General features: G+C 41.7%; 1 protein-coding gene across 2 annotated transcripts in view; it reads right to left on the bottom strand.

Moving 5' to 3' along the window:
- TAPT1 (transmembrane anterior posterior transformation 1) overlaps window positions 1-22,220 on the bottom strand; it is a 1,296,801-nt gene that overhangs the window by 1,000,411 nt on the left and 274,170 nt on the right. For both annotated transcript variants that reach the window (XM_044062200.1, XM_044062199.1), the window contains exon 2: window positions 12,184-12,314. In XM_044062200.1, the coding sequence (XP_043918135.1) occupies window positions 12,184-12,314 (131 nt within the window). The remainder of the gene's footprint in view (window positions 1-12,183; window positions 12,315-22,220) is intronic.

Genomic DNA, 22,220 nt, shown 5'->3' with positions numbered 1-22,220 from the left:
CAGGAAAAAACGGGAGGTAGAAAAGAAGGGTCCAGCAAGGAAAGCATACCGGTTGGCTAACAAACAGGCTAAGACACGAGTTGCATAGCAAAGAACAAGGCATCAGAGGCACTCTACCAGCTTTTGGAAAGTAGAACCAAAAAAAAAAAAATCACACAAGGTGAAGTCCAAAATAAAAAATAAGTCACCACCATGTCAAATTCCACATGAAATGGAGGTTTATTAAAACACAATAAACAACACAACTAAGCTTTCGCCTGTTTCATACAAGCATCAGGGTCATTGTTCCACGATCAACTCAACTTAATATAGTAACAAAACACCAATCAAAACCAAGTAATTCCAAAACAAATCACTTTTAAAGAAACAACACAGGCTGCCTACCTAGAAACCTATAAAAGTGAAACATCATTAGTGTACTCACAATGCATAAAAACACTAAAAAATCATGACCTTTAACTTTGTTAAATCAATGCTGCCTTTAATCTCAGTATACTGGCCATGGAACAATGGTCATTTTGCCAGAGTGTCTACCTAGCCTCAAGTGTAGTTTTAGCATCACCCCCCCCGGTCATTGTGTTTAACCCTATTGATGACAGAGGAGAAAACTTTTATTAAAAGTTCCACAAATTTCACTGTGACAGTATAATGCATTAGTGTTTTTTCTATTTCTAGTGTCCCTAACATGTTCTGCATACAGTCTCGTAAACGGCGGGTTGATTCTCTACATAAAATGCAGGGCACGTACCACACACAGCAACATACACCACCATTTTTGTGTTGCAGTTGGCACGCCCTGGGTATTGTATTGTCCTACCATGACCTTTGATGGTCATATATGGACCCTCATGTACAAATTTACAGAACCTACACATACCACATTTACTCATCTGGGAGTAATAAAATTTATTAGAAAACTTTATTCATTTCAAAAATTTCTTTCAAGTTCCTCCCTCTACGGTAGGTTACCATAGGGCACTCGCCCAACTTGCTTTTCAATTCACTACTGATAGTTGCATCCCGTCAATTATTAATAAGCATTTTTAGTGCCTTAGAGTTCTGGTTAAAGGGCAAAAAGTACAGTTATGTACACTTACCATAAATGTAGATGTTCGCTGTTGCAGTCATCACACTTGTGTTATCTGCCTGCACGTAGCCCTCAGTCGGCCCGAATACTAGAGTCTTGGGATTTCTGTGTCAGATGCTGTCTCCTCTTCCATGACGTCAGGTCGTCAGGGGTATAAAACATGCAGCCGATGCCATTATATCAGTTTTTCTTGCCCCAAATGTCAGGAGCCCCCAAAATAGGAAGCCATTATATGGTGTGGAACACCCCAGTAAAAAGTAAATACCACTGCCATTAAAAATGGCCATAAAGGGGATAGGTAGAAAGGATAGAGAAAACCACGGGGCTGGAGGGAGGGAAACCAGGACTGCAACAGTGAACACACTTGAACATCTACTTTTATGGTAAGTGTACACAACTGTATTATGTTCTTCATGTTTCACTGTTGCAGTCATCACACTTGGGTTGATTCCAAAAGCTGAGGAAGGGTGGAGGCAGTCAATAAGTGTTAGAGCTGGCTAGCAGGCCTTGTAAGACTGCTGTAGCAAATCCAGCTCTGGATTTAGAAAAAAAAAGGTAAGTGGTAATGCTCGGTGAAGGTGTGTACAGAACTCCAGGTTGCAGCTTGCAGGATGTCCCTAGTAGGGACTCCCCTGAGAAATGCTGTAGAGGAGGAAGTAGCTCTAGTGGAATGAGTTCTGATCCCCAGAGCGGTAGGTTTTCCATGGTGCATGTAGCAGAAATGGATGCAGTGCGCTATCCATTTGGAAATGGTTTGCTTTGAAATGGCCTTACCCTCTGCCCCCGTAGCAAAGCTGACTAGCAGCTGGTCATATTTTCAGAAAGGTTTAGTCCTGTCAAGGTAGAACCTGAGCTGTCTGTGCACACCCAAGGAGTGCAGGATCCTTTCCCCTTTATTCTAAGGATGAGGGAAGAATGTTGGCAAATGGATGGACTGGTTTAGAGCCACACTGGATACCACCTTAGACATAAAGGATGGGTTAGTCCTGAGGGAAACCCAGTCAGCATGGAAAATAATGAAGGGTCCCACTGCCATTAGTGCCTGTAACTCACACACTCTTCTTGCTGAAGTAATGGCTAGAAGCAAGACTGTTTTCCAAGAGAGGAATTTTAACTCTGCTGAAGCAGCCGGCTCAAAAGGGGGAAGCATGAGCTTTTCCAGTACAAAATTAAGGACCCAGGCAGGGGTGGGAGCTCTCCTAGGGGCCCTTAAATTGTTAGCCCCTCTTAGGAACTGTTTGATGAGAGGGTGAGAAAAGAAAGATGGCTCAGTATTATAATGAGCTGAGATGGCAGAGGCATGAATCTTAATGGAGGAGAAGGATATGCCTCTGTGGAGCAGCTCTGCTAGGTAATCAAGGATTTGAGGTAAGGAGGGAACAGCTGTGTCCTTTTCCTTGAGACTGATTCCAAGAACAATATCTTTCCCACTTTCCAGCATAGAATTTCCTAGTACTACGCCTTCTGTCCTCAAGGATGATGTCCAGCACCTGCTTGCTGAGGGTTGCTGGTGGTGTATTCGGGGGATAAGACAGGCTGCAAGGTTTAGGGTTTGCAACTGTGGATGCAAAATCTGTCCCTCCTGCTGAGACAGCAGGTAAGGTGTGAGATGTAGGTGTCAGGGTGGCACTGCTGTCAGACTGTGTAGGAGTGGGTACCAGTGCTGGCGTGGCCAGTCTGAGGCAATAAGGATTGCCCTTGGCCTGTCCTGTTTGATCTTGAGTAGTACTTTCGAGAGGAGGGGCAGAAGGGGGAAAAGACATAAATTGAGAAGTTTTCCCATGTGAAGGATAGGGCATCCACCTTCCAGGCCCTGCTGTGAGGGTTCCTGGTGCAGAATCTGCTCAATTGGTAGTTCTTGGGGGAGGCACAGAGGTTCACTTCTGGTGTGCCCCACCTCTGGATTAGAAGTTTGAATGAGTTGAGGTTCAAATTTCCACTCATGTGGGTCCAGTGAATTTTGATTGCCTGGCAGGAACTGAGCTTGTAGATGGACTTGGTTGCTCAGGGCTGTGTTCCACAGGGCCATGGCTAACCTGCAAAGTGGGTAAGAATGGGTTCCCCCCTGCTTGTTTATGTACCACATAAGGATTAGGTATTTGAAGGCTGTCAGAGCATTCTGTACAGCTAGCATCTCTTTTTGATTGATATGCAGGAGAATTTGTCCTGGGCTCCATTTGCCTTGAATGCATTTGCCTGCCAAGTAAGCCCCCCATGCATAGTCTGATTAGTCTGTTGTCATGGATTGGGTGGCAAGGGGTTGAGTGAAAAGCAGTCCCTTGGTGTGGTTGCATGCTTCTGCCCACCAAAAAAAGTCTGCCCTTAGACAAGGTATGATAGGAATCCTGTTTCTAGGTCCTGAGAATGTTGACACCAGAAACTTTTTAAGTACCATTGAAGTTTCCTCATATGCAGTCTTGCATATGGAATTAACAGAATGCATGAGGCCATGAACCCTAGGGCTTGCAGTATTTTCCTTGCAGATAGCTGGGTTTTAGTGGCCATTAGTTTGAAGTAGTTTGTCAAATAGACCTGCTTTTCTGGAGTGAGAAATGCCATCTGGGAAGTTGTGTTCAAGCTTGCTCCCAGGAATACAATTTTTTGACTGGGCACCAGTTGTGCTTTTTTTTCGTTGATGGTGTACCCCAGTGAAGTTAGGAATCTTGTAATGCCAGGTGGTGAAGTAGCAATTCCTGACTGTCCGCCTGAATCCGCCAATCATCCAAGTATGAGTAAATTTGAATATTTCTCTGCCTGCAGTATGCAGTGGCAGGAGCTAGGCACTTTGTGAATACTCTGGGCGCAGTAGATAAGCCAAAGGGAAGTGCAGAGAACTGAGTGCAGAGAGCCTGCCCTGAAACGTAGATATTTCCTGCAAGACTCCCTTATGGGGATGAGCAGATGAGCTTCTTTTAAGGCTAGGGTGACTAACCAGTCATCCTTGGCTAGCATTGGGAGAAGCTGCTGCAGGGTAAGTATTTTGAATTTTGGGACCACCAGAAAGGTGTTGAGAATTGATAGATCCAGGATAGGGTGCCAACAGCCCTCTTTTCTGGGCACCAGGAACAGTCTGAAGGAGAAACCCTGTCCCCTTTGTTCTACTGAAACAGGTTGAATAGCCCTGATATTGAGAAGGGAAAGTACTTGCTTTTGAGCCTCTGCCCACTGGTTTGGAGGAAGGTTTGGAAAGCCGCTTGGGGTTGGCAGTGAATGGAAGTAGAATCTGTATCCTTGGGATACAATGTTTAGAACCCATCGGTCCTGAGTAATGGACATCCAGTTTTTTTGCATGAAGGGCAAGTTTTCCTCCTAGGGGTGCAAATAACTGGGCATTGCTGGGAAGGATAATTGAAAAGTCATTGCAAACTTTTTCCATAAGGGGATGGCTTACCACTCCCTGTTTTAGAGGTGGGAGCACTCCATTGTTAATATCTCTGCATACTCTGAGTGTAGTCTTAGTGGTCTGTTTCTCCTGGGTTTGACTGAGAAAGCCTAGGAGAGGGCTGGAAAGGACCAGTTTTTAGAAGGCCAATGCCTACTAAATCTAGGTGGCTGCACTTGTAAGAAATCTTTGACTGTTTGCATAGATTTAGCTTTTTCCTCCATCTTTTGAAGAACTTCTTCTGCTTTGGTGCCAAACAAATGGTCCTGATTTAAAAGAGCGTCTAGTAATTTTGCTTTGACATGATCTGGCAAGATTTGTTCCTTCAGCCAATCATGCCTTCTCAGTACAGACCCAGTGACTGCAGCCCTGCAAGATGCTTCTAAGGCATCAAAACCACACTGCAAAGTATGTTTACTAACTTGATTTGCAGAATGCATATACTCTTGTAAATCTTTATTTTCTGCACAGTCTGGAAGTAACACCATTTTTTTGTTTAATCAGTTCCATAATATGTTGCTGGTACTTCAACATGTGAAAATGGCAATTCAAAGCTCTGATGGCAAGAGTTGCAGAGGTATATACCTTCTTACCCCATCTGTCTAAAGCTCTTGAATCCCTGTCTGAAGGGGTAGGTTTTTTGGCTGTAGTAGCCTTAATGCCTTTAGGTCCCTGGGAAATGGTCTCTGGATCCGCAGTAAGATTCTTAAAGAGAAATTTGTGATAATCAGGTGCTCTGATGTACCAGTCAGGTTTTCTAGGGGTCGGTGGTGAAGTGTCAGGAGTAAGACTGGATTCCATGAAGACATCACCTACAATATCCAGGACAGGGGGTATAGCTAGAGGCCTGTGCTAAGGCAACTCTAAAAATTCTCAAAGTCTTTTTATGGACTGTGGATAGTCCTGGCATTCCCAGCGGAAATGCTCTCTTAAAGTATGCAAGGTTTCACCAAAAGAAAAATCCTGTGGAGGAGAGGCAGAGGGAATGGATTCCTCTGCATCTGAATCCTCATAGGTTGATAAGGGTATGTCCCGGTAATCAGAAGGGTCAGAGCCATCGGACTCCTAATCTGTACAATCAGAAGTAAACTCGATTCTTTGTCTTTTAGCAGGGGAAGGCTGGCTTCCCCTAATTAGAGCAATAAGGTCTTAAGCCACTCTAAGCATTTGTTTTTTTGGCATGAGAGCTTGACCATGCACTTTGGTCGTCAGTTTTCTAGGTGTAGTGCGAACTCTGGGCCTGAGAAACTCAGTACTTTTAGCTAAAAACAAAGTTGTCGGTTTAATACGAACATCAGTAGATCAGAATACACCCACAAAAGCCGGTGCCTGCACAGCGGCTCCGGACCCATCCAAGGCAGAGACATCCGCAGGTTCCACAGTCAGAGAAGCATCTCGTGGTATACTGGACTCCAAATGGGTCTCAGCAGAGGCCTGCGAATCTGTAGAAGTGGGCATCAGGGGCTGCAAACGTAATAGTGGACTGGTGACTAGCTTAATGGAAGAGTCATCGGCAGTTTTGAAACAATGCGGTCTGTCTCTGTCTTTATCGTTACGTTTTCTCGAAAGATCGGTAGTCAGATGGCTTATCAAAGCCATTTCGGAATACGGAGAATGAGAACGAAAGAATTTAGTGACAAAGATAGCCCAACGATGAATGGCTCAGGCGTTAAACAAGGCACAAAACCGACAGCAAGGGACGCCGTGGTCTGGGCCTAAACAGGTGACGCAGTAAGAATGAAAATCTCTGTGCGGTATTTGCTTTCCACAGGCAAGACGATTGTTAACATTTTCTGACATCGGTTAGAGCAAGAAAAAAGGATCCCCAAAGGGGTACTTAGCTTTAGAAGACTTCAGGTTTGAAACTCTAAAAACAAAAATTTCAGGAAGCAGCCGACCAGCACTTGCGAACTGCTTCTGCTTCGGGCACCTCCACGGCAAGAAAGACTGATGTAATGGCATTGGCTGCATGTTTTATACCCCTGGCGTCATGGAAGAGTAAAGAGCATCTGACGCAGAAATCCCAAGACTCTGGTATTCAGGCCGACTGAGGGCTAACTGCAGGCAGATAACCCAAGTGTGATGACTGCAACAGTGAAACATGAAGAACATCCAATGTTTTGTTTTGTAAAACAGTATGACGTCCTTTCATTTTCATGCCTGCACTCGTTAATAAAATCGGGGTGAATATATCCTTCCATTGTTTACAGATTTAATTTCTAGTCTTGATTAATAACCTATTTGGGTAACCCCAGTTCATAAGGCCAATCAACTTGGAAATTTCTGTCTCAAACACGAGGTCATCACTTACTAATCTGGAAAGGCGTGCCATCTGTCCCTTCACAACCCCTTTCTTCTGATGAGGGGGATGGCAACTATCAAAGTGTAGGAGCATATTGGAGAAAGTCTCTTTCCTATAAATACATATTTTCCACTTGAATTTGGATGTGTACTGTGAGTTACAATGGAGAGGCTGCTGAATGAATTAACTAAGCTGGCTACCCTGCTGAAGCAGGAGTTACAGCACAAGAATGACGTCCAAACCCTGGTTGGGACTACAACTACACAAGAGATATTTTAACTTTACATACTCCTCCTGAGGGCTTTTAGGCTCTAAATAATCTTACAGGGACTTTGAGGGCTGTAAACGACGGTTCTTTATCTAGTTCCACATCCAACAGTATCAAATTGCCTACGGATACAAAACTGCTTTTTTCAATGCCAGATTATGAGTTTTAATCCATCTCTACACCAGTGGAGGGTTTTGGTACGGTCCAGGAACAAATAAGGAGTTTTAAAAAATTAGTGAGGAAACTCCGAAGCCTGCAAATGGATAACATGTTTTTGAAACGTTCAATGGAACTTAAAACAGGTTCCTAAAGGTCTCCGTCTTTGGTGTTTTCCAGCTGGGACTCTATCTGGTTCCATTATGCATCAGGAACTTTTTGACAAAGGTATGCAGTTAATGGACATTATTATACGTGACAATGAACGTAGGCTTAAAGTATTACAAAAAGAAGTAACTGAACTTAATGACAGCATTACTAAAGACTTGTTATTTGACTGTAACAAAAGAGCTTTTGAAAAAATGTTTGTGGCTCTTTCTAAGTTTGTAGATGAAGGGCTGGCTAGAAAACAGAAAAAGTTATTAAGGGATACAACTGTCTACCAACAGAAAAAAGTGTATCCTGAACCTACTACTAAAGAAACTGTCTCTATGGATGTTGGTGGGTTCTCCAATTCTGGACATAATAATGGCAATTTGTCTGTAGACTAAGCTGATGACTATAGTGACACCAATGATTATTTTTTAGATCACCAAGTCCCTTTGAGGCGGTCAGAATGCCTCCAGAACAAAACCAAGAGCTTTGTCCCTTATGGGAGACAGAAACAGTGGAAGGGCTCCAACTACCAAGGCAGGAGGGATAATTACCACAGGAACTGTTAAATGAACAGGTTCCAGTGGATAATTTGGCTGAAGAAATGTTGACTGTAAAATGCTTAACTAAAGGCGATTTTTCCATCTATAATTTTATATATGTGACAATTGATGATGGATATTTTAGTTTAAGTAAAGATCTTTTTTATGCCCCCTACCTGCAGATTAAATATTGCCAAGGAACTTGCAGGTCTGAAGCTTTTTACTAGACAATTGAACTTGACTTTGTTTTTTAATGTACAAGGTATTGTGAATACGGGTGACAACCAAATGTTGAAAAGAAAAAGTACCTTTATACCACTGCAAAATGCTGTGGTAAATACTTTTGAACAGACACGTGAATTTGAATTAAGAAGCTATATTAGTAAAACAACTGTTTTTTTTCTGGCAATTTATCCAGCAATGAGACAGCATGCCTAAAAAATGTGGTCTGCATCCAGAGAATACGGGTGATGAAACCCGACAAGGGTGGTGGGACAGTTGTAATGTTACAGAATGATTATATTAGGAAAATGTATGACATCTTTAATGACAACAATGTGTATGAAAGGGTGTATTTAAATGAAGTTAATATGGCTTACACCAGAATTGACTGCTGGTTATTTGACTCATTTTGTCAGGATGTGCTAGATGCAGGTGAATTAGATTACTTATCTGTCGACTTTCCGGTGATTCCCACTATATTTGGAATCCCGAAAATTCATAAAAACATCAACAATCCCCCATTTAGACCAACTGTCACTGCTAGAAACTCAAAGACGGAACCATTGGCTTCCTATATTGATGTGTGTACCACAAAGGTACTTTCCACCAAACTACACATCCTGAAGGGATTTGCTTAGGGACAATATAATTATGGATGAATATATGTTTATTACAATTGATGTGATTAACCTTTTTGCAGTTATTCCACACGACATCGATCAGGAGTAATTTGGTGAGAGCTTATTAAATGTTGAGGGCATTCATAACAGCAAGAGAAATCTACTTGTTGAGATGATGGAGATAGTCTTAAACAACAACTTTTTGTATTATAAGGACGAATACTTTAGACAGAAATCTGATGATGTAATGTGGTCAAGGTGTGCCCCCATATATGCAAACCTAGTGCTTGCAGAGTGGGAAAGGAATTTTTGTTTTCGAGTCTAGTTACATGAAGGACATTGCCCTACGGGTATGTTTTCTTGATATTCTTGTCTTGTGGCATGGCACAAAGGATCCAATCAGCGATTTTGTGTTGTACCCAACAGGTACAACTGATGCTTTTAAGGTTTACCTATAATGCTGACCTGAATGAAATACATTACTTGGACATACAAGCACACCCTGATGGGGGAATTATGTCCCAGCATTTATAGGAAAGAGACTTTCTCCAATATGCTCCTACACTTTGATATTTGCCACCCCCCTCACCAGAAGAAAGGGGTTGTGAAGGGACAGATGGTACGCCTTTCCAGATTAGTGAGTGAGGACCTCATGTTCGAGACAAAAATGTCCAAGTTGATTGGATATTATATGAACAGGGGTTACCCAATTAGGTTATTAACCAAGACTAGAAATGAAATTCATAAAAAACAGAAGGATATAGTCACCCCAATTTTATTAACGAGTGCAGGCATGAAAATGAAGGCACGTCAAACTGTTTTACAAAACAAAACATTGGTTGTGCCCTTTAACCAGAACTCTAAGGTACTAAAAATGCTTATTAATAATTGCAGGGATGCAACTATCAGTAGTGAATTGAAAAATAAATTGGGTGAGCACCCTACAGTAACCTACAGTAGAGGGAGGAACTTGAAAGAAATTTTTGAAATGGATAAAGAGTTTTCTAATAGATTTTATTACTCCCAGATGAGTAAATGTGGTATGTGTAGGTTCTGTAGATTTATACATGAGTGCCCATATATGACCATCAAAGGTCATGGTAGGACAATACAATGTCCAGGACGTGCTAACTGTAACATAAAAATGGTGGTATAATGTTGCTGTGTGTGATACATGTCCTGCATTTTATGTAGGGAAAACCACCCGCCAGTTACGAGACTGCATGGCAGGACATGTTAGGGACATTAGAAATAGAAAAACCACTAATGCATTATATTGTCACAGTGAAATTTGTGGAAATTTTAATAAATTTTTCTTTATCATCGATAGGGTTAAACACAATGACGGGGGGGGGGGGTGATGCTAAAACTACACTTGAGGCTAGGGAGACACTGTCGCAATTAAGACTCAACACCACAGTGTCCTCAGGTATTAATGACCATTGTTCCATGGCCAGTATACTGAGATTAAGGGCAGCATTGATTTAGCAAAGTTGATTTTTGTACGTATGGTCATAATTTTTTAGCGTTTTTATACATTGTAAGTACACTAATGATGTTTCACTTTTATAAGTTTCTAGGTAGGCAGCCTGTGTTATGTTTCTTTAAAAGTGACTGTTTTAATTACTTGGTTTTGATTGGTGTTTTGTTACTATATTAAGTTGAATTAATGCTGGAACAATGACTCTGATGATGCTTGTATGAAACAGGTGAAAGCGCTTTAGTCGTGTTGTTTACTGTGTTTTAATAAACATCCATTTTGTGTGGAATTTGTCATGGTGGTGACATTTTTTATTTTAGCTTTTGGAAAGTGACTCAGTAAATGGAACAAAGAGACTATCCGGTTCCAAGGCAATGACAGAAAGATAAAGAAGACAGTCAGATACCCTTTATGAGGGATGCCAGCAACAACCTGCTCACCAGGCCACAGGACATCAAAGATAGATGAAAGGAGTACTTCCAGCAGCTTCTGAAGTAAGAAAACCCCACAGAAGCTGTGCTGCACCAGACACAGCCTACAATAAAAAAAGAAGTGGAGGCAACTCTAGAAGAAGAAAGAACACCACTAAGGAAAACGAAGTCAGGGAAAGGAGCAGGCTCAGATGAGTTCACAGCAGATATGATAAAGATGTTTGGTGAGATAAGGGAGCAACAGCTCCTGAGGGTACTCAGAGCAGTGTGGAGAGAAAGGCGTACCCCAGATGAATGGAGAATAAGTATACTAGTGCTAGAGTAGAAGAACAAAGGGGGCATTCACAACTGTGGACAGTACAGAGGTATCAAACTCCTGTCACACTGCATGAAAGTCCTGGAGAGGGTGAATGATAAATGCATATGCAGAGTAGTAGAAAGTAAGATCAGAGATGAGCAGTTCAGATTCATATCAGGATGCAGTACAACTGAGCCAATGTTTGCAGTGAGGCAGATGGTTGAGAAAAGGCTAGAAATGAGGTAAGAGTTCATTTGGGCATTCCTAGACTTAGAGAAAGCCTATGATAAGGTCCAGAGAAAGCTGATTTGGGGAGCCTTGTGATGGTTCAAAGTCCCAGAAACATTGGTGGAATTGGTGCAGGCTATGTACAATGACCAAAAAGTGCAAACAGTGTGTTGAATTGTAGAGGAGTTCCCAGTGGGAGTGGGTGTGCATCAGGGTTCAGCTCTGAGACCACTGCTGTTCATACTGGTGATGGACTACATCAGCAAACAAGTTAGAGGGGACAGGTCAACAGTTGCTGTACGCAGACGATGTGACATTACAGGCAGACTCTGAGCAAGAACATCAGCAAAGGACAGAGGAATGGAATGCAAAACTGAAAGCACATGGGTTGAAACTGTACACAGATAAGACAGTTGTAATGACAGTAAATAAGGAATCAGAAGAAACTGAAACAGAAGGGAAACTCGAGGAACAGGTTAACAGCTAATGCCGCAGAGTTACATTTTAGGATCACATATGTTCATCAGGGAGCTTACAATAAATACTGGTATCTGCCACAGAACAGAGCAACAGTGTTAATTTCAGGGATCCAACCAAATGAAGTACAGTCAGTAAGTTAATAAGTTATAAAAATAGACAATTTCACTAGATGTAGTAAGACAGTAGTAAAATCAGTCACAATATTTACTCCAAGGAAGGAGGAGGAGACAAAAAAATGTACTGAATTACAGTTTGTATATGGTGGGACAAATTACATTCTGAAAGCTAAGATTACAATTATTGAGGGGAATGGTGAAAGAAGCAGGATCCATGTATACAATATAGATTAAACCTACATTTATCTTACAATAGAAGTTGATCCTCAAACATTTGTTTTACTATAATTTAAAAATACATTTAGACAATAAAGTAAAAAAGCTATTAAAATAGGTTTCAACTAAACATAACATGTTTAATATTTCATACCAGGACAATACCACTTAATCTCTTAAATATTTACAGAAAGATACATACCTTTTCTAATTCCTTTGGTATTCGTAAACATGTATATACTTTTTCTCGCCTCTCTGTGTACTTTGCCTCATTATGTTCCAGAAAATAGCCTCTTGTCAATTCAGCACTAATGAATCTCCACAAAGAAAGATCTACAAAGACCAATTAATAAAAATGCGTTTATTAGTGTACTGCATTTAGGAACAGGCAGATTAGTTTCATTATTGTGCAGGTCAATTGCCAGACAACAATAAAAATGAAACAAATACATCGTGTTGACCCACATGAATTCTTCTGACAACTTACAAATCCATTATGTACTTACAAGTCAACTAGCAGCTATATCATGAGAATAGCCAACACAAATATCCAGTCATGTCAAATGTAAGCTTTATGCACTTTCACAAGAAAATGAAAGTTATGTATGCACACACCATAATGACACATCTGGTATTGCAGTTACATGTTCAATACTTTAGCATCTAACTGTCCCAGGCCACCTAGGCCCCCTCTTTTAACCCAAATGCTCTACAACTACAGGCATTTCTCCAGGCATCTGCAAGCCGGTGCTAAAGTAAAGAAAAAACAGAAAACTACAAAACCCATGCCCATGTAGAAATAATGCTCTGGGCATTTCAGGGCAAGGTAGGAAAGACAAAGGGAAGGCATGGTGATAAAAATGGAACTTCTGATCCAAATCTATCATTACAGTAAGTATGCACCTTTCATATTAGACATTGGGAGTTCCATCTTCATTACTTCAAAGATAGAGTTCCAAGTTTAACCAACAGAGTGGCTTCTGTAGGGAATCATGTCCTTAGCAAATGTAGATCTGAAAGAACACATCACTTGGAGATCAGAACTAGGATATGCTGAAAGAATGTGAAACCCTATCTACAGAAAGTACAGTTGCATAAAATCTTACAACAGTAGAGGCCTTTCTTTTCACTACTGCAGTATTCATCACCTCTTGAGATCTCCTATCATGGACAAACATCCAGCCAGTACACCAAAGCCTTTAGATCTTATAGACGCCACACGTATGTATACTCTCCATGTAGGACACAGGGTATAAAGGTGACGTACACATGCTCAATGCTCAGAACTGAAATACTCCAGGAGAACTAGAGCAACCCCAGAGAAAGGAGAACAGGCACATTCAGAGAGAAAGAAAGAGAAACAGAAAATAAAAAGGGCAAGAAGCAAAGACCCCCTCAGCCAACAAAGTGTTCCCAACAGAAGATATAGAGAAAAGTGGGCCGGAGGGAGGGACTAAATACTGAAACAATGAAAAAGACATCTACTTTTATGGTAAGATTTTACACAACTGCACTATGTCCTTCCTTATTACTGCTGCACTATTCATAACATATCGGAGACTACCAAAGCTATGTTAAAGATGGGAAGAGGAAGGCAGAGAGAAGCCCTTCACAAACCCATGAAGGATAGCCCTGGCAAGTCCTGCCCTAGCTCTGGAAATGACATCCAAATTGTAATGTTTAGTAAAAGTGTGGACAGTGTGAAGTAGCAGCTTCAAGGATGGATCTAAAATCCAAACCTTTGAAAAAAGCTCCAGAAAATGCTACTGCCCTCAAAGACTGAGCTTAAAGAGAAGCACCAAGCTGTCTACCATGAAAAGAATATCACAAATAAATGGCCTTATAAAACCAGGAGGAGATGGTTTCCCTAGAAACTGCCAAACCCAATGCCCTGGTATGAAAAGAAACCAAAAGCAGCTTAGATTTGCAGATAGTCTTTGTTTTATCCAAATAATACATGAGTTGTATATGTAGATACAAGGTGTGAAGAACCTTATCACTAGCAGATTGTGAAGAGGGAAAAAGGAACAAAATCTGAACAGACAATTTAAGAGACAACTCACTGAATAACATGGGCATAAAAGAAGAGTTAATATGCAGAGACACCTTTAAAAAATGAAAAGGAAGGAACCACCATCAGAGCCTGAAATTTGGAAACTCTCTTGGCTGAAGTAACAGCAACAAACAAAATAGTCTTCTGGGTATAGTGTTGCAAAAGGAAGGAGAAGCAGGCTCAAAAGGAGGCCAAGTCAATTTTTCAAGGACAAAATTAGGGTCCCAAAAGAGAGGAATAGGTCTTCCTGGGGGCCTGATGTGAAGGACACCTTTAAAGAATTGTTTGATCTCAAAACGAGACCCAACAGGGGGTTCAAAGGAAGTCAAGCTGAGATTGTTGACAAGTGAGCTTTAAACAAAGAATATGCTATGCCAGCAGGGAGCAGTTCACACAAGTAAGAAAGAACCAAAGGGTCCCCCCCAATGAGAAGGGATTCTGGTGATGTTTGAGACACCAAACAAAATCTCTTCCATTTAGTCATATAGGATTTTCTCGTAGTGGGTTTCTTGGTCTCCTGCAGAGCCCTACACATACCTTCAGAAAAGCTGAGTCAGAAAGGGATCAAAACTCCAGCACCCAAATTGTCAATTGAAGAATAGAGATGCGAGGGTGAAATATAGACCCCTTGTCTTGTGTGAGAAGATCCATAAACTGAGGTAACTTGTGATTGCCTGTGGCAATGTGAAAGAAAAGGGGGAACCACTGTTGTCTGGGCCAAAATGGAATCACCAGCAACATTCTGGGGGGGGGGGGTCCTTTCTGATCTTGTGCAGGACCCTGGGAAGCACAGGATGAGGAGGATAAGCATACAGGAACACTCCCTTCCAAGAAAAGGACAAGGTATCCACCTTCTATGTCAGAGGGCTTGGGACTAACAGAAGCAAAGAAGGTGCCTGTTCACAGTGGAGACAAAAACATTAACTTGAGGAATACCCCACCGATGTACTTCTGTCCAGAAACACCTCTCTGTGAAGCATCAATTTATTAGGGTGTATAATGGACTTGTTCAGGGAGTCTGCCACAGTGTTGTTTTCTGAAGGGATGTTGACCACCTGAAGGGTTACTTGATGGTGGATAGCCAAATCCCAGGCCTGAAGGGCTAATCTGCAAAGAAGATAAGGGCTTCTGTCAACTTGCTTGTTGATGTACAATATGACTGTGGTGTTATCTGTAAAGACCTTTAAGGGGCCTGGACACCAAAGAGAACGGAAGGCCTGAAAAGCAAGAACGACAGCCCTCACGTCTTATATGTTCATGTGGTCTGACCTCTGATAATGGAACCATACACCCTGAACCTTCAGATTGTTGGAAGATACTCCCCAGCCCAGATCTGAAGCTTCTGTGAACAGCTCTTGGGTAGTGGTAGGAGTCTGAAAAGACAGATCTGGATTGAGAAAGATCTGCTGAATCCACCAATGAAACTAGAGTTTGTGAAAGATAGTAAGGAAACTGGGAACTCCAGAAGGTGGCAATGCTGGCACAACATCTTTAAATACCACTGAAGTTTCCTCATATGAAGCTTGGCAAAGGGATGCATGAGAAGGGCAGATGCAATGAACCCCAAGGCTCTGAGAAATTCCCTTGCAGGATTGCGAGAAAGAGGAAGCAGAGACTGGAAGCAGGTTGTCACAGCATTGTTCTTGGTAGAAGGAAGAGAATCCAATCTTGGAACTGTTTGGATTCTGTAACCCCACAAAATGTGGTCTTGAGAAGGAGTCAGAACTGACTTCTTGAGATTGGTGGTGAATCCTAGACTTCACAGAAGGAAAATGGTGAAGTATAGATCCTGCAGAAGCCAACTGAGAGGGGGCTGGAAGAAGCAGCTTGACCAGTTATGGAAAGATCTGGATTCCTTGAAGCATGCAAAAGGCTATGACAGGGGCCAGACATATGGTGAACAGTCTGGTGAACACACTTGGAGCCACAGAAAGACCAAAATGACAAAGCAGAGAACTGAAAATGAGAGGAAGAAACAGAGAAAAGTAAAAAAAAAAAAATCCTGAAGACAGGGTGAATGGTAAAATGAAGGTAGGTATCCTTTCGTTCTAGAGAGACCAGAAAGGCCTGTGTAATTAAGAGAGAAAACAAAGTCTGGAGGGAAAGCAACCAGAAAGAAGGAATCCTTAGAAAAGTGTTGAGAAAGAAGAGGTCAAGGACATGTCTCCATGATCCCTTTTTTCTGGGAACTAAAAATATACTGGAATAAAACCTTGTTCTTTGGGATTCTGGAATGGTCTGGCCAGAGTAACGCAAGTATAAACCTTTTCCCCCAGTCTCACCACAGCCAGATCAGAAGGAAGAAACTGGAACAGGGTAAAAGCTTGGCTTGCTTGTCAGCAGAAACAGACCACATCATGATTTGAAGAACACCTGTAATGATACTTCAAGACCTGAGGCACGAAACACAGACCACAGCAGGATTTGAAGAACACTTGTAAAAATACTTCAAGGTCTGAGGCACCTTATAAAAACAATCAAGCTTCTTAAGAGATGGAGGTTGGTAATAAAGAGTCAAAGACGCAGCTGCAAATATATCCAACAAAGCATCAGAAGGTTTAGGAGATTCCATTTGTAACATCTCATAATACCCCTTCTGAATGTTACAGACCTGGGAGCAGTTCCACTTAAAAGGCTCCATCATGCAAACTACAGTGTCCCCAAAGGACAGCTTCTCAAAGGGAGAATCAGACTGAAGGAATCCTCTTCCTCTGACCCATAATCCAAGGGTGAGGTAATTTGTGAGGAGTACGCCAAGGATTCATCTCCTTAATCCACATCCTCACTCAAAAAATCAGATTCCCTACTCCTTTTGACTGGAGTAGAATATCAAGGAGAAACAGGAACAGATAACCCTGGAGTGGACCCTCAAGGCCATCAGGATATTGAACAAACCCTGGGTAAAGTTCTGCCATTGTCTCTGAGGATCCTTAGCAATGGGAAGAATACATTTAGTTTTCTGCTGCTTCTTTAATGGGACGGCAGCTCTGACCAAACCTAGGGGGCTCACGCCCATGCCAAGACTCAATAAGGGTACCAGGAACCTTTTCACTAACAGGAATTTGGGGAGCCCATCCCCCAGGTCCTTTAGAAATGATCAGGAGAGGTTCCCCCCTCATCTGTAGCAGATATATGTACAGCCTCATACATACGAGAAGCTAGTTCCTTGCCAGTCTCCAACACAGTAGTGGCAGAGGAAACCAAACTTTTTGGTCTTCTTTTTAAGAGACGGCTGTACCCGATAGGTAGATTCAGACATGGTTCCCTGGGTCAAAAGTTTGAGATGGTGGTTCTTAAGGTAACTGGATAAAGACGACAAATGGCAAAGAGTTTGTGAACAAAAGCCTGACAGATGGTGCACTTGGTATAACAGTGTGAAGCACCTAGGCAAAATAAACACTTCTTATGACATTCTTTATGGGCAGTCTGCCTCCCACACTAACATTTTCCTTTCCCAGATGACATGAACCCTAAATACACAAAGAAATGAAGGAACCCCAATGGGGAACTTATCTGAAATATCTCGCTAGAAACTAGGGCATTCAGAGATGTTCGACTGTGGCATTCAGACTGGCGGCAAAGAAGTTCAGAGTATTGAGTGGACATATGTCACCTTTATGTCCTATGCCTGCACAGGGAGTGCAAACCTGACATACGATGCTGGAAGGACATAAAGTCTTTGGTATACTGGCTAGATGTCAGTCTATCCTTATCAGGAGATCCTACAAGTGATGAATACTGTAACAGTGATGGAAGAACATCAGGTCGTTAAACAGTACCTCAGGATGCACTGTTAAGGACTCTCAGGAAATAAAGTTACAGAACTGAATGAGAAAAGAACAGGCTAAATACATTCTGCTGATGAACTTGTAAGGGGTACATGTTACCGATTATGCCTAACTGAAGGAATGAAGTACACCTAATGTCTCATTTCCTCCATAAACAAGTAGAAAGTATATATACAAAACAGTTACAATTCTGGCAATAAGTGCAACAATAGAAAAGTTAAAGACTAAAGAAGTTTCAGGCAACATGGTGAAATCTACCAAACTGGTAGCTAGGTATGTGGCATGCAGGTATAAAGCCCTGACCACACCACAGAATACCTCAGTTGGAAAAGTGGTTCAGGTGTCTGTAGAAGCTGGTCTGAGAAAAGAGAAGTGTGGGGCTTCTGCTGACTCACTCATTCTAGGGAGTGATAGGTGTCTCAAGCTCATCACAAAGGTGACACTTAGCTTGTCACAGTGCACCTCAGACTGGCAGCTGAGGGAAACTCGAAGTGCAGAGATATACCAAGGGATGACAGTAGGCTGCTCCTCAGGAGCAGCAATATGGCCCATTCCCCTCACCCACCCACCAGTAAGCTAATCTGCTCACATCTAATGGGGAACAGAGAGATGACTGAAATTTCTGGGTAGGAAAAACTGGGTTACAGGGCTCTTGCCTAGCCTAGAATACTCAGCTCCCATACCTTTAAAATGAATGGTCTGTAAGGGAGACATCAGTGCAGCCATTTATTAGATGGGCAGAAACAAACCTAGTGTTGAGGCAAAGTATTCAATCTCTATTAGGAGAAAGAAATTATTATGAACACCTCCTCAAAATATTAGAATTACATAGCTGTAACTGCCAACAAATAATGCAGTGTAACCTAAAACTCAATTTTGATTAACGACCTGGAAGGGAATGGTTACAAGGACTGCTAAGTAAAGAGGGAGAAAAGTCTACAGGATACCTTAAAAAAGAATGTGCACAATGGAAAGTATAGCTGAACCGGAAATATTTACTGCCATGAATTTTCTTGGTTCATAAACTGGTGCCAAGTAGAAATACACCACAGCACCACCAAATAGCCACTCTCTCATACTAACAAGCAAAAGTGGGTCTGTGAAAGTGAAATGTATGCATACTTCCCTGATCCTGAGCACAATGAAAGAGACACAGGGATATTATACCTTGACAAGTGCCAGAGGCAAGGAAAACACCATTATTAAAGTTAAAAACAGTGAGAAATAAATGGCCAAAGAGTATCTGAAATGTTGACATGATTAGGTGCAGAGGCACTGCCCATCTGAACTACTGGAGCAGCTGAAAGGGCAGGCTCTGAACAGAGACATTAATGAAGATAAAGTGAATTTTTTTGAAAAAGTCGACTATTTTAAAAAAGGTCAAACCAAAAAGACTGCTCATACAGAGTCATAAATAACAGGGAATTCTTTAAATGTAGGTAATAAAGGATGTCTAAACTGTTGGAGCCAAACAAAAAGACTGTGATATGTAGCCCACATGGAGAAAGAGATACTAAATTCAGCAATTCCTCCTTGTTGGCCTGAGTACAAAACCTACCTAAATGGTTTCTCGGTAAGGGGAATATGACTGCATGAGAGCTACGTCACACAACTATTTACTTATTTATGTTTCGCTTAGTCCCACTAGGCCAATGGCCTCATTTCAGGGGATCCTTGAAGCGGTATTTATACTGACTATAGGAAATTTGGTGAGGGCACCAAAGAATGTACCTTACCCTTGTCGATAAGTGCTATGGGATCATTCACATCCACGTGAACTACCGCCATCTCAGGCACATGGGACCATAGCATATGATTTCATCCAAAGGACAGTACACTCATGAGGATATCACTCCCATTATGCTACACTGCCATGTCAATACTGCAAAATTACTCAAAGCATCTAGGGTGGGAACATACCCACAGCCTTCTTATCTTCTACTACCAAGTCAAATGTGTTACACATTGAGTCACTGGCACTAATATGATGGACATGTTAAGACTCAAAGTAAATAATGTCACATATATAAAATTCATCAAGGTAGAAATGTACCACATGGCTATGAATTATAAGCAAAAATGTATGATGGTGAAAAACCTAGGCACTACATTTTCCAATGTTATTCATGGAAGAAAGGGATAAAAAGAAGTTATGTACTCACCATAACACTAGATCATCAGTATCCCTAGTCTATCCACTTTGGCTGATGGAATTTGTGCCATAAGGTACATCAAGCTCAGCAAACATACTTCAATCCAAGTTCATGATCTCATTCCCTATTCTCACAAAGCACCCATCTCCTCAGAGTCGTCAGACAGTTAGCTGCATATAACCTACACAGAGGATCTCTAAGCATGAGGAATTACATTTTGGGCACATTTCACAAAAGTGAGTTTATTAGTTATCCTTACTCCATTGCATGTAAAATAATTAGTAAAATGAAAACAAATGTTCTTGCCTCTGTGCATCAATCCTTGTTTAACATGTTATTTCCATTACGAGTCTCCCAAAACACTAACATTTGTTAAAACAAACTATTCCATTTATGAAAATTAGAAATGTGCCCAACCTGCAAGTTAAAAAAAATCTACTTTTATGACTTTTCTAATGTCATGTTTACAGTTGCAACTACTGTAGCAAAGTGATGCCCAACCAGCACATCCACAGTGCATCAATGTAAGTGACCAAGTTTAGGTGAAGCTCCCTTTCCCCCATCATGCCACCACAACCACTTGTGTTTTTTTTTTTTGTTAATTTAGTCTGAAAGTCTGCATGGATCTATGCATATCATATGTTTTATTAAACAGCATGAGACAGAAAGTAGAGGTTGTGTACACTTACCATAAATGTAGATGTTCGAGTGTATTCACTGTTGCAGTCATTACATTTGGGTAATCTGCTAGCAGGTTGCCCTCAGTCAGCCTGATTAACAAAGTCTTGGGTCCTGCGTCGGTTGCTGTCCCTTCTTCCATGACGTCAGGTCGTCAGGGGTATAAAACATGCAGCCGACGCCATTACATCAGTTTTTCTTGCCCCAGATGTCAGGTGCCCCCCAAATGGGAAGCAAATAAAATTAAAAACACAAAAATATACCTACAACCAAAAGGAAATACACCAAAAAGGCTTTTAAGCATAGTAAAGGAAAGTAGAGGCATAGTAAGAGAAAAACAGGGGGCTGGAGGGAGGGTAACCAGGACTGCAACAGTGAATACACTCGAACATCTACATTTATGGTAAGTGTATACAACTGTACTATGTTCTTTGTGTTTCACTGTTGCAGTCATTACATTTGGGTAGATTCCCAAAGCAATGGCTGGGAGGATGGGTTTATACAGCATTAGGACCAGCTATAAAGCCCTGCAAGACAGCAGTGGCAAAGCCAGCTCTGGATTTAGAGAAAATTGGTAAATGATAATGCTTGGTGAAAGGAAGTACTGAACTCCAGGTAGCAGCTTCTAGAATATCCCTGGTAGGAACACCTCTGAGAAAGGCTGCAGAAGCAGATGCAGCCCTGGTGGAATGAGATCTGATCCCCTGGGGGATAGGTTTTCCATGGTGCTTATAGCAGAAATGAATGCAATGGCTTATCCATTTAGAAATGGTTTGTTTTGGAATAGCCTTCCCCTCTGCCCCAGCAGCAAATGCCACTAGCAATTGTTCAGATTTTCTTCGAAATTTAGTTCTGTCCAAGTAGAATCTAAGTTGTCTGTGCACATCCAAGGAATGCAGAATCCGTTCCCCTTTGTTTTGCGGATTGGGATAGAAGGTTGGCAAATGAATGGACTGATTAAGAGCCACACTGGAAACCACCTTGGGCATGAAGGATGGATTGATCCTCAGAGATGCCCTGTCCGCATGAAAGATGATGAAAGGCTCCACTGCCATAAGGACCTGTAATTCAGATATCCTTCTAGTTGAAGTGATTGCTAATAGGAAGGCTGTTTTCCAAGAAAGAAATTTTAAGTCTGCAGTAGCAGCTGGCTCGGAAGGAGGTAAAGTGAGCTTTTCCAAAACAAAGTTAAGGTCCCAGGCAGGGGTAGGAGCTCTCCTGGGTGGTCTCAAGTTCTTTGCACCTCTGGGATACTGCTTGAGCAGGGGATGAGAAAAGTGGGGTGGTTCTGTGTTAGAGTGAGCTGAAATAGCTGAAGCGTGGATTTTAATAGAGGAAAAAGTATTGCAAAATCTGAGGTAAATTGGGCGCTGCTGTGCTCATCCCTAAAGATTGGTTCCAGGCCCAGAATCTTTTCCATTTGTCAGCATAAGATTTTTTAGTACTAGGTCTTCTCGCTTCCAAGATGACATCCATCACAGGTTTTCTGGGGATGCTAAAGGTGAATTTAAGTGATTAGCCAAGCTGCAACATTCAATGTTGGGAGCTGAGGGTGCAGAATTTGGTT

Source organism: Protopterus annectens, chromosome 2.part1 (genome assembly GCF_019279795.1).
Source record: "Protopterus annectens isolate FY-2018-M chromosome 2.part1, PAN1.0, whole genome shotgun sequence".
Classification (NCBI taxonomy): Eukaryota; Metazoa; Chordata; order Ceratodontiformes; family Protopteridae; genus Protopterus; species Protopterus annectens.
This window is presented reverse-complemented; position numbering and strand designations above follow the sequence as displayed.